Here is a 12,340-nt window from a genome sequence, read left to right on the forward strand (position 1 = left end):
CAGTCATATTGCACTAGTGCCCAACAACAGGCTCAGTTGATCAGTCAGCACGGCCATACTGGAATAACAGTGAACCGCTTTTAGGACGCAATGCTTTACAAAAGGCTGTTGGTTCTTACTTCAAAATATACTACCTAAAATAATTACACACACAAAAAAACAAAAAACATAACCTTGTCTAAAATGAGCTGATTGAATGCGGTAGAAATAATTTATACATCCCAACAAATGCTCAAATAAAAACAGACATATTCAAATCAATCCATCACTAAATAATCAGATCATCATCATTTTAAAAACAAGTATCCCGCTCTAAATTAAAACAAATGTAAGAGATAAGCTTAAATGAGAACAAAATCATGCGACAGCTAAAATTTCATAAATTAAACAATTTAAATACACGCATCATTAGTGATATTTAACCTGTGAAAATGAAGCTAATCCTATTGTTCAAGAAAAGTCAACGTATAATTCGTGTAGATAACGTGTTAGTGTGAACATGGACCCAAGGAGCAGTTTGATTGATCGCAATGTTGAAACTCCAGCGGCTGCACCAAACAACATCTAACACAGTTACACGCCACATAGAGAGCAGGATAGTGAACGGTTTAACCTCTTGTGTTTAATCTAGAACGGCTTAGTTTAGGTGTGACAATGCAAGGCTTAACCTCCAGTTTAAATATGAACACCTCCACCGTTCCATGTGATCTCACGTGTTACCCTCAAATGATGGCAAAAGGCAGTGGAAGAATCGTAAAACATGCACGTGCTGCAAATGGTGCGGCATCATTGCTCTTTTTTTCATGTCGTGCAAAGAAAACAATTTTGCTCATCGTTCATTTCCTGGATTCTACATTCAAAGAACAACAATCATGTCAGTGCCTCAAAAGGCCAAAAACTAGCTGCTCGCTCAACATCTCCTCTCACGTCCACTGAGTAAATCCACTCTAAACCTCCTGAGTGTATCGCTTTCTTTACTTCGACCTGATGTGCGTCAGATCTGACTTCATGAACCGATTAAGTGATGTTCAAATACTTTGAACACTATCTACAGTGTTTGGTGTCGGTATGAGGTCACACCAACATCGCTACGTGAGACGGTGTTCCTCTGTTGTCTTCTGTGTGTCAGCTAAAAGAATATATCCGAGGATCCGTATCAGATTCCTACACGTCGACTTGATCAACTTATGTTTAGTGTGCTAGGTGTTGAGCAGCCTCCTTACCGACTAACCATCAATCATACAGTGTTTGTCTTACCGCTGCTTAATTATGTGTGATTATGGGGGAAAGGGAGGGGGGGAGGGTTGTGCACTAGGGCATGTTGGACATAGTGAGGGCGGAGGCATCGGCACTGCGGGGGTCTTTCACCCCTATGATGAGGTCGTTGGTTCTCCGGGTTCCCTCCACCAGTGAGAGAATATCTCTCCTCTCCACCTTGTGACCTTTGGCCTGCAGCAGCTCCACGCCTTCGTCTGGAAACTCAGCTGCGGGAGAGAAAGAGGTCGATATGAGGTCATCATCAAATCATGTTTAAAACCGAGGACACATCCAGTAGCCTTTGACAAAGTATCATGATCAGATTATATTCACTAGTATGTGCACCAGAATATGATACATCTCATTCCTGTAGCCAGCAAGAAATGTTATGTTTGCAATATGTGCTTCACAGCATTTTCAAATGTATCATCATGATTTTTGCTTCCTCACACTGACATTGCAGGAGATTGTTTACGCATTACACTGTGTCATTGAAACCCTACACCTGCCACCTTCCTAGCTACTTATCTACTTTGCATAATGTGCACAAACATAAGTTCCAGTGAAAACGCAAATACTGGAATACGGAATATTCTGTAGATTATTGCATGTTTACAGCAGGGAATGACAACTGGAATTAGAAAATGAAGTCAAACAGCCAATCTACCAAAAAACACTGCAATCATAGGTGACTCAGTTATATTTGGAAAAAAACCAAGTCCATTGATGTATCGGTAGGATGAACTCACAGTCCACCAGGAGGGTGTTGGGCTGCAGATGCGGGTGGAGTCTTCCGTATGCTAAGCTGTCGCTCATGTTCTTACGCGAGGACAGAACGTTCATCAGCACCTGTGAAGGATCAGAAAACAGATTAATACTCAGAATAATATCAAGTTATGTATAGAAAAGAAACAACGTATTTCCACACAAATCTAACAACCAAGCATGATGACTAAATAACCTGTGTGATGCCACTGAGAGCTTTCTCTCCATCGGAAGATCCAACGGCTACGTAAGTGCCACACAACCCCACGGCGGGCCTCACTGCTGTGGGCATCAGGAAGGACATGGGCCTCTTCCCAGGCTGGAGGCTGTTATGCTGCAGCAAAACAAAAACACACAAACCATGAGGACTGAGAGCAGATACGAGAACTCTTTAAATAAATGAATACTGCTAATAATGAAATAAACAGAGAGAATGCAGGATTACCGGGTTAGGAGATGAGCCCTGTGTTTTGTTAGTCCAGGAGAAATCCAGGATCTGACTATTCAAGAGGATTCCTGAAGGAGTCACTATCCCGCTGCCAAACGGTTTGTTTAGAGAGCTAAAACAGCCACAAGGAAAAAGAAAACTCGTCTTAGTTTAAAGTTTTCCACTTTTGTAGCCCCCGATCCCACCGAGAAACATCGAAAGAAACAAGTCACCCACAAACCCCCCACTGTTTTCATATCGTACCTCGCACCTAAAATATTCTCAACTTTTCAGAGCTGGGTACGGAATCGCACCGCTCGTCAATGTCAGACTTGGCCCAGGCAGCCAATCAAATAAAGCAGGCTTTACTTCTTTAGAATCAGAATGAGATTTTTTTTTGCCAATTGTGTTTGCAAATACAAGGAATCCAGCTTTGTAATTGGTGCCACTGACTTCTTCTTATGATGTCGGCAGATTTGGTAGGAACAAATCTGATGCAGAAGTGTCTTAAGACTTGCATTCTCTCTAGTGTCCATCAGGGGGCGACTCCTCTGGTTGTATAGAAGTCTATGAGAAAATGACTCTACTTCTCTCTTGATTTATTCCCTCAGTAAACATTGTAAACATGAGTTTATGGTCTCAATCTCTAGTTTCAAGTCTTCTTCAATACAGCATGATGTTCATTTAGTAAATGATGCTCCATTTAGAGTCAAACAGACCATAAAGCAGGGGATGCTTCAGGTGAAGATCCATTTAAGCAGGACGTACCTCATGACTGACACGATGTGGTCATCCGGGCCCATGACCATGACTTGGGCAGCAGCTGCACCCGTCTCCAAGGTAAAAGATGAAGCGTAATGGCCGACAGGGAAAGCCTGAGAGTCACTGATCATCTGGCGGAGTAGGGAGGCCTGTGATTTACTTGGAGATGGGAACAAAAAAAGCGCAGGGTTCAAAGACGGGGCTTTATTGAATTAGGATGGAGGGATACATTGAATGGCTACAGTCAAAAAAAGTCTAAAAAATGTATTCCTAACATCTTTTCCTTGACCTAGATGAAAAACATCATGAGTTCAAGGTAAGATGAGAAGGAGAATTCATGTATGAAAATAACAGTTTAACCTGTGCAATATTGGCATATCGTTAGTTTTCATGGACGGCTGAATGATGCGTCACTTTAAATGTTGCAGCCGTAAGGACATTATCTTTTTTCCTTCGGTAAAGGAAGGTCCAGTGTATCCTATGCTAAAGGAGCTAGGAAAGGAAGCACTGAAGCACCTTGCCTTAGCATTTAGAGAATTCAAACAGCTCTTATCATTGCAACCTTCTAAAACAAAAAGTACTTTTGGACAGCAGCCTATGTTTAAAGACAATATGAAGATCTCTACCTCAGCATCTTGGCGACAACCTCTGAGATAGTAGTGTCATACATGGGGTCTCCCAGTCCACTAGCAAGGGCAAGAGCTATCTTTAGCGCCTGGGAGAGAAATGCAGAATTAACACGTCAGTCACAACAGCTTTGCTCGCTGTTTACGCTGCAGAGAGGTGAAGCGGCTCGTACGTTACCTCTGCTATCCAGTGGTAGGTGGTGTTTCTGGGCACCTGGCTGGTTATGTTGTAGCCTTCCAGGATGTTGAGAGCGGCGATCAAGGCAATACCCGCGTGTGGGGCCGGGGCCGCCATCACATGGTGTCCTTCAGAAAACAACCAGCAAATCACACGATTGAAAACATTTGATGATTTCTATGATTTCATGAAATTTTGCAAAAAAGATCCAAACCACATTTGGTCGTGGTGGTTTGAAAAAGGGTTCCACTTGGATGTATTCCTTATGAACAGAGTCTGCATTCAGTAGAGCATAGTTACCAAATAACTGACATATTCCTCTTTCATTTATGTGCAATATAGATCGAATGTGTCCGCTGTGCACTATTAACGAACATTTAGTCCGATTTTATCATATTTGTTTTTTTTTTTATTAATTATCGTCAGCAAATAGCTGGAGGGCCACATGTACATTTGCATTCCACCTCCAGGTGGACTGTTTGATTGCACGCCTACCTCGTTACCACAGAAACAAATGCAGATTGGTTGGTTTGAAGATTGTATTTGAGAAAAAAATCAGATTCGCCTCCAGACCGAACAAAGCCCTGGAGGCTTATAGCGTCTATTTACTAAAGAGTAACGTTTGTGTGTTTATACCTCGGGTAGAAACACACTCCGTCTACCACTTAAGTAAAAAGTACAACAAATATTTACCTTGATAGATGATCTCCGCTGGCTCCTGGATCACTGTGCTGTAGTTTGCAAAGTCCTCCTCTGCGAGCACTCCGCCTCTCGCTTGCACCTATTAAAAAATGCAATAGTTTAAATTTTACGAGTAATCTTTGTCCTGGACTCATCACTAGATGAAATGTCATTGTCAAAAACATTTCGGCTCATCTGATATTTTATCATACTCTACCAGTTCACGTACTAAACTCACAAATTCATTCATAGTCAAATAAGTCCCATTGACACTAAGACCACATCACCTAAAACGAAGCGATGGACACAAAACGGAGGACTTTCCTTTTCTTATCAACGCTTATTTTGTTCTGCACAACTATTGTGAAGTTCACAAAGAAACTGTAAACGAACAAAAGCAGAAATTCTTTCCTTTTTTTGTGAGTATGAAAACTTCTTCCACCATATCTGTCTTTAAGAGTATATTGAGGAAGATTAAGGAGGAAGATCTTAAGAATCAAGCCCAAACTTTTATTATTAAAGAGTACTATAATACTCTTATTTTCTGTAACTAAGCAACCAATCTACTTCCTGTTGACACCGGCAACCGCATGCCCAGTGTCCGTGAATAGTCATGTTATATTTATTTTTTGTCAGTATGGACGGAAATCATTTCTACAACAATCGTCTTCATTTTAAATCCCTGTTTCAAAACAGAAAGGTAGTAGTGTGGATGAAACCTAAATGACAATGAGTAGGTTTGAAGTGGTAGCGTGGTGGTGGCACGTGAATATTTGGTTAGTTACTCGCTCTCCTAGAAAGCTCTCCTGCTGATTTCAACACGGATTTGTCAGACTAGAAAGCATTAATGCTGATCTCCAAAAAGCACGGCGAATGGCAGTGAAACTGTTTTTCACACTACAATTGTTAAAACTGTGTAATTCACATGACTCCCTGGTCATTTTCTGTATCCAGGAAACAGGACACAATGGATACTTCTTCCGTTCTTATGGTTTTGAAACTGTGACGTTATATAACCGCAGTTACGGCCAGATGGGTTAATCCAGACATCCCCTTATGCAATATTAATACTTTCTTTAATAAAAGATTGATTCTTGGCCTTTGTGTATGGATACAATAAAGCCACGCAAAATATAGTGATTTTATTCTGTATCGATTTTTGCCCCCAAACCTAGTTGTTTGTTGATATATCAACACTCTGAATGTTAAATAATAATAGAGACAGCACTGAATTATTACTTTGCCCCAGCAAAAATGTAAAAAGCCGAGGTTAGAGTGGAACTATGCAGAATTCATGACCTCTTATAAAGTCACAGTTGAAGATGGGGGTGGGGGTGGGGGTTCTTCCTTACTGCTGCTGCCATTTCCTGCGTCAGGTTTCCACTGTAGAACTCAGACATCCCCTTAACTGCGACAGCGTCCAAGATGGCTGCTAAATCGAGCCGCCTGGTGAGCAGCCCGGACAGAGGAGCCTGACCGTTGGGAAGGAACAAATCCCTGAAAGCATCCGACACGTTTTGGTCCTTCACCTTATCCAGTGCTTCAGCTGGAGAGAGGGAGAGGGTGAGGGAGAGAGAGATGGAGAGAGAGGGGAGTAAGAAAGAGAGAGACAGAGAGAGAGAGGGAGAGAGAGAGAGAAGAGAGAGAGAGAGATGAGGGGAAGAGAGTGAGCGAGAGAGGGAGAGAGAGTAAGAAAGAGAGAGAGGGAGAGAGGGAGAAAGAGAGAGAGAGAGAGAGAGAGAGAGAGAGAGAGAGAGGAGAGAGAGAGGGAGAGAGAGAGAGAGAGACAGATAGAGAGAGACAGAGAGAGAGAGAGGGAGAAAGAGAGAGAGAGACAGATAGAAAGAGAGAGGTAAGGAGAGAGAGATAGAGAGAAAGAGAGAGATAGAGGATGAGGGGAAGAGATAGAGGGAGAGAAAAGAAAGAGAGAGAGAGAGGAGAGAGAAGAGAGGGAGAAAGAGAGAGAGAGAGAGGAGAGAGAGAGAGAGAGAGAGGAGAGAGAGTAGAGAGAGAGAGAGAGAGAGAGAGAGAGAGAAAGAGAGAGAGGAGAGAGAGTAAGAAGAGAGAGAGAGAGGACACAGACAGAGAGAGACAGAGAAAGAGAGAGAGGGAGAAAGAGAGAGAAAGAGAGAGAGAGAGAGACAGACAGAGAGAGACAGAGAGAAAGAGAGAGGTAAGGAGAGAGAGACAGAGAGAGAGAGAGAGAGAGAGAGACAGAGCGAGAGAGACAGAGAGAGAGAGAGAGAAAGAGAGAGAGAGGGAGAGAAGTCAGATGCGATCACACCTTGTGTATCTATGACGGAGGACGGGTCATAATGCTGATGTCTTCTAATCACAGTGTCATAACTCCACACCTACCTAGGTCATGGGTGACATTAAATCCATTTCTGGCCACTTCTGCTGCCATGGTAACCACATCCTTCCACAGCATTCTGGGGAATTCAAAAGTCATGAAAGATTGTCTTCGTCCAGGAATGTTAAAAACTCATATTTACACCCTGAAGCGATTTTTGTGCCCAAATAATAATCTATAATATTTTTAGCAAATGACTGGATAGAGCTCGTTAGTTCGGCTCTGCAACGTACGCCTCTCACCAGCTGAGGCATCAGGATCATGATAATTACACAGTAAGTACCACAGCTGGTGATTCATCCAGAGCTATTCCTGTCTTTAAAACAAATCAAGTCAAAATGGAGGAAGATAATAGGTTTGATTTATTTAAAGGGCATATGAAGGAAAACAGGAGTGCCACAAAGTGAAACAGACAATAGAATGTGGAGCATCCGTAAACAAGAATACGGCTTTTATGGAGTGGCATGAGGAGAGACTGGATGGATAAAAATAGAATTACATAATAACAGTTAGCGTACCTGCCATAGAGCTGGTGTGCCTGGTGCATCCCACTGAGCATGCCCGGTACTCCCACCAGCAGACCAGGCTGAAACACACCACAGGAACAGGGTGCAAACATTAAAGTACTGAACTATAACAAGTAGACTGTTAGAAAAATACATTATGGAGAAGTCTATGATAAATGACTCTACTTCTCTCTTGATTTATTCCCTCAGTAAACATTGTAAACATGAGTTTATGGTCTCAATCTCTAGTTTCAAGTCTTCTTCAATACAGCATGATGTTCATTTAGTAAATGATGCTCCATTTAGAGTCAAACAGACCATAAAGCAGGGGATGCTTTAGGGAGGGGATACTGTCACTCCTCCTCAGTCCTAATATGGTCACTTCTGTTCACTGGTTGTGAAAAACAACAACATGGCAACGGAAGTAATCCAAGATGGCGACGAATGAATGAATTTAAGGCTTTAAAACATCAGTCCACAAACCAGTGGGTGACGTCATGATGACTACGTCAACAGTCTATTGCTTTGTTCCTCACTGAGAGGAAGTGACTGCGATCATTATTTAGCAAAAGCAGGCTTGACTTAAACTCTCTCTAAACAAAATGTAATAAAAATAAATGCAGTAGAGCTGTCCTCGACCAAAGAAATCCTCATACTTAATAGACAGATCTGTATAACTGAGTTACTCCACAAAGATTCACGTGAAATAACCACTTTAAATCTTGTGTTTATCAGAGATGTGCTCACAAAGTTTCTTGGAAATAAACGACTGAAGAAATTGAGAAAAACGAGTCCGCTAACTTTACTTAGAGAGGACAGCCCTAAAATACATAGATTTGTTATTATCAAAATAATAAATCGTACACTTGCAACTTGGTAAATAATCTTCAAAGGTAACAGGAATTACAATTCAGATGTAACCCTTTTTTTAAAAGGTAGGCTTGGTATTTCTTGAGAAACGAGCAGAAGTACGCTAGATTTTTTAAATTATCCAACATAAAAACTCAGCCCAGCTCTTCTCCAATGAAAGTAGCTTAGCAGCATTAGCTGCAAAAGCCACAGGTACTGGATTTTTTGTCAGAGAATTTGATTAATTGATTGATGTCAGGATGTGATGAGAAGTTCAACAAAAATATCAAAAAGAAGAAGATTACCAACCGTGCATTTATTGCAACAACACATTTTTTAAAAACTTAAACAGGAATTAAATGTAAAGTATATAAGAATTGAATAATTGTCCCCATTGTCAGAAATACAGACCCTACGATCCAGCTATTTGAGTCATGATCAGCCAGGTATAAGATATAAGTATCGGTGCATCCCAAATAAAAACTTCTTACATTCAGATCGAGTTTCGTCCGCAGCATCTCCTCGTGGATGGCAGACGGTGCCGTCTCTCTGAAGTCGATGACCCTCGTCTCGTTCTTACGGATGTTGTGCACCAACATAACGCCACCGCTAAAAACATCAGCAGAGCACAAAGTGTTCAAGCGTTTTGTATTCAACCAAGAGTCCAAGAACCTTAAGGAGGAAGTCCTGTTGAGAAGACATGAATATGTTTCTGTCACTCACCCTCCGATACCAGAAGTGTGAGGGTGGACGATTCCCAAACAGAGGGCAGCAGTGATGGCGGCGTCCACACTGGACCCCTGTTTCCCCAGAACGTCAAAGCCAAGAGACGTACACTGGGCCACATCTGTCACCACTGCCCCTTGGTTAAAGATCTGGGAAGAAGCAGGAGAACAAAGCAGGAAGCTGGAGATTGTCAATACGCCTTTGAACTGAGGGGAGCATGTCGAAGTCGTGGTCATAATCATATGTTGTTATTTGAGAAAAGCAGCTCTATTATTCCACATAAAGTAACTGCAGGTAACGCACACACACGGCCCTACCTGGGGGTGTCCGAAGTAGATCTGCATGATGAGAGCTATTGTGACTCCTGTGGCGAAGGTGAGACAAGCTGTGATGATGACCGTCAGTCCATCTCGCTGACAGGCACAGTCTTCTGTGAAGGGGTCTTTGGAGGTCTCTCGCAGGGACGCGATGTCGTGGCTGGCCAGGTCCGAGGCTGAGGAGGGGAGACGCTGGAGGCGAGCCGACTTCAGAAACATATCCGGGTCTGGGTCATTAAAATACAAAAGAAAAAAAGGGCTGGATTGAACAGGAAAGAGCAAAACACTCTGTTGTCTCACACCGAACTCCATAGAAAAATGTGTAAAGACATTTCTGGATTCTGCATGCATGAAATTCCACAAAGTAGCACCTTTGTTCAAATAATCAATAAGTCATTTTTATGAAAGGATTCGCAACATTTCTGGCTCCAGCTTTTCAAATGTGAGGATTTTCTGCTTTTCTCTCTTATAAATGACATTAAACTGAATTTATTTGGGTTTTGTACTTTTTCAATGGCCAAAAAAACTAGAGTGTGATAATGTTCTGGTATCACACCATCACAAAAGCGCCGGTGGTGTAAAGTGAGTGGCACTTCCTCCTCCCAACTGCTCGGACCACACCCACCTCAAACTCTGCAAAGTCTTACAACACCAAATCCGGCCAGGGGCGTGTGTGTGTGTGTGTGTGTGTGTGTTTGTTTGTTATTCAGTTACCTAGCTCGGACCACACCTGTCTACTGCAAACTCGACCTTCATAATAATCTCAACTAAACACCTGTTAAGTTGTGTTCACAGGCAGACAGACATTTGAACAACCAAATTTCTCCGAAACCACCTCTGGGGTAGTTCCTGCTACTGTAGGTGTGTCCAGGTGCACATTTAGCCATTATGACACACACACACACACACACACACACACACACACACACACACACACACACACACACACACACACACACACACACACACACACACAAACAATACCAGTCACACACTGTTTATAAGTTGCAGCCCTGGTTGAAATCCAATAAACTCTGAGTAGTTCATAAAACAGTCCAAATGCAGACACCTAAAGAAATTCAACTATAGTATATGTGGATGGCAGATTTCTACCTGTGAGTCTGTGATGTGTGTGTGTGTGTGTGTGTGTGTGTGTGTGTGTGTGTGTGTGTGTGTGTGTGTGTGTGTGTGTGTGTGTCATCACGGCAAAACATATTGTCCTAGAGGCAGATTTTACCACAGAGGAGGTTATGAGCACAAGGTGTTTAAACGTCTGTCCTTCTGTGGAGAGATTTCCAAGTGTTTGTAAGAACCCCTGACCCGGCCGACTCACCTGTATCCTGCTCACTCAGGACGTGGTCGTCCTCTTTGCGTATCTTCAGAGTGTTCTCCCCAGACGTGGCGTCGTCCTCCGGCAGCCTGGGGAAGCTGGTGATGCTCATGTAGTCCACGGGGGAGTAGGCACTGCCCAGGGTCGTCTCCGGATTGGCGTTTTTGTCCTGCACACATCCACCCGTGTGCCCGGCCACGATTTCAGGTGCAGGGTTGTGCATGACTACGGTTGATCCTGCAGGGGGTGGGGGGGTGAAGGAGTCAGGGCAGGATATCCATATGTTTCCAGTCACAGGGATGATCAGTCACACACCTGCTGCTGTCATCCAGATGAGAAACCCCTGTAATGCACCTTTAAAAGGACCACTTCATCTACTTTATGGGATCTTTAATATCCCAGTAAAGCACAAACCTCCTTCTATTATATAAAGCACCTTTACTCCAAGATCACTGCAGCTTCTCCTCCCTGGGTGTTTCTCATTATAGGCCAAGAACAGGAGTGTAATGTTAGCGCTGATGATGATAATGAGGAGGAGGAGGAGGAGGAGGAGGAGGAGGATGAGGATGCAGATTCCCTGTCATGTAGGCATCCACCTGCAGAATATAACAAACCCAGTATTCATCAAGGCCTTTTCCTGTTGTAATACATCAAACATGCATGGTGTGTTATTCCCTGCATGCCATTATACATCACAGAGATCTCCGACGTCACAAGCCAGCACACCTCTGCCTTCATTCCGCACCAAACGCATGAAAAGAACCGCAAGCTTGACTCACCTTTGCGTTGAGATACATGCAGTCACATAAACATAGCATCCTCGAATGGCTCACATGGTTATTATTGGGTTTCAGGTGAGATGCGCAGTGACCTGAATCACGGTTACAGGGAAGCAGGCTCCACTGTGCAGCTCCGAGAAACTGGCATTCACAGAGGAGAAGGCTTACCAATAGCAGGCTTGCTTCACACTGGGTGTCCTTAAAGGGCCACTGACCATCGGTGGCTCAATCCGGGGCCTCCAGCTCAGGTGATCCAGACTCCACCAGGTGTGCTCCGAGTCTCTCTGCTGACTGTTTCTATCACCTGTGAAGCTGCTAGACAGGTCACTCCCAAATCCTCTTTTCTTGTCAATCCACTATCCATTTACCTGCTCCTATTACACACCTTAGGTCCCTCCCTTCAAGCCTTTCTTCTAGTTTTTCTTGAATAACTCCACTTTCCAGTTCCAGATTGGCAGGTAGAAATAAATAGTCTCATTCAGATAATTCCTGTATTTTTAATTTAATTATTGTTCCCATTTTATATCATTTATACCAACATTTTCCATATTAATTGTTGGTACATATATATAGTACAATGCACATATTTTTAAATACTTATTTCTTATTTCTTATTTTCTTATAACTGCTTATTGTTTCTATATATTATATTTATATCTACATCTATAGCTCTCTCTTTATATATGTATATATATATTATATTGCTATATATATATATATATATTATATTTCTATATATATTATATTGCTATATTTATATGTATATATATATATACATATATTC

At 42.5% G+C, this 12,340-nt stretch overlaps 1 protein-coding gene across 1 annotated transcript; it reads right to left on the reverse strand.

Moving 5' to 3' along the window:
- Positions 1 to 1,163: 1,163 nt before the first annotated feature.
- LOC129100216 (glutathione hydrolase 7) lies at positions 1,164 to 11,628 on the reverse strand. Its single transcript, XM_054609791.1, has 17 exons — positions 11,557 to 11,628; positions 11,214 to 11,373; positions 10,781 to 11,014; positions 9,448 to 9,674; positions 9,128 to 9,279; positions 8,896 to 9,013; positions 7,568 to 7,635; positions 7,055 to 7,128; positions 6,049 to 6,242; positions 4,709 to 4,796; positions 4,016 to 4,143; positions 3,838 to 3,926; positions 3,218 to 3,370; positions 2,468 to 2,582; positions 2,219 to 2,356; positions 2,007 to 2,106; positions 1,164 to 1,484 (listed from the first exon to the last, which is right to left on the reverse strand). Exons 3-17 carry the CDS (start codon positions 10,998 to 11,000, stop codon positions 1,312 to 1,314), a joined length of 2,037 nt encoding a protein of 678 aa, XP_054465766.1. The 5' UTR covers positions 11,001 to 11,014; positions 11,214 to 11,373; positions 11,557 to 11,628; the 3' UTR covers positions 1,164 to 1,311.
- Between the last annotated feature and the right edge of the window lie 712 nt (positions 11,629 to 12,340).

Source organism: Anoplopoma fimbria, chromosome 12 (assembly GCF_027596085.1).
Source record: "Anoplopoma fimbria isolate UVic2021 breed Golden Eagle Sablefish chromosome 12, Afim_UVic_2022, whole genome shotgun sequence".
Taxonomy (NCBI): domain Eukaryota; kingdom Metazoa; phylum Chordata; class Actinopteri; order Perciformes; family Anoplopomatidae; genus Anoplopoma; species Anoplopoma fimbria.

Bases quoted from the DNA above. Each gene is read 5' to 3' on its own strand.
- LOC129100216 (XM_054609791.1), bottom strand. From the start codon at position 11,000: ATGCACAACCCTGCACCTGAAATCGTGGCCGGGCACACGGGTGGATGT. The intron at 7,636-8,895 runs GTAAGAAGTTTT...GGTGTGTTTCAG, and splicing joins GGACGAAACTCGATCTGAAT to CCTGGTCTGCTGGTGGGAGT. The intron at 4,144-4,708 runs GTAAATATTTGT...TGTTTTCTGAAG, and splicing joins AGCGGAGATCATCTATCAAG to GACACCATGTGATGGCGGCC.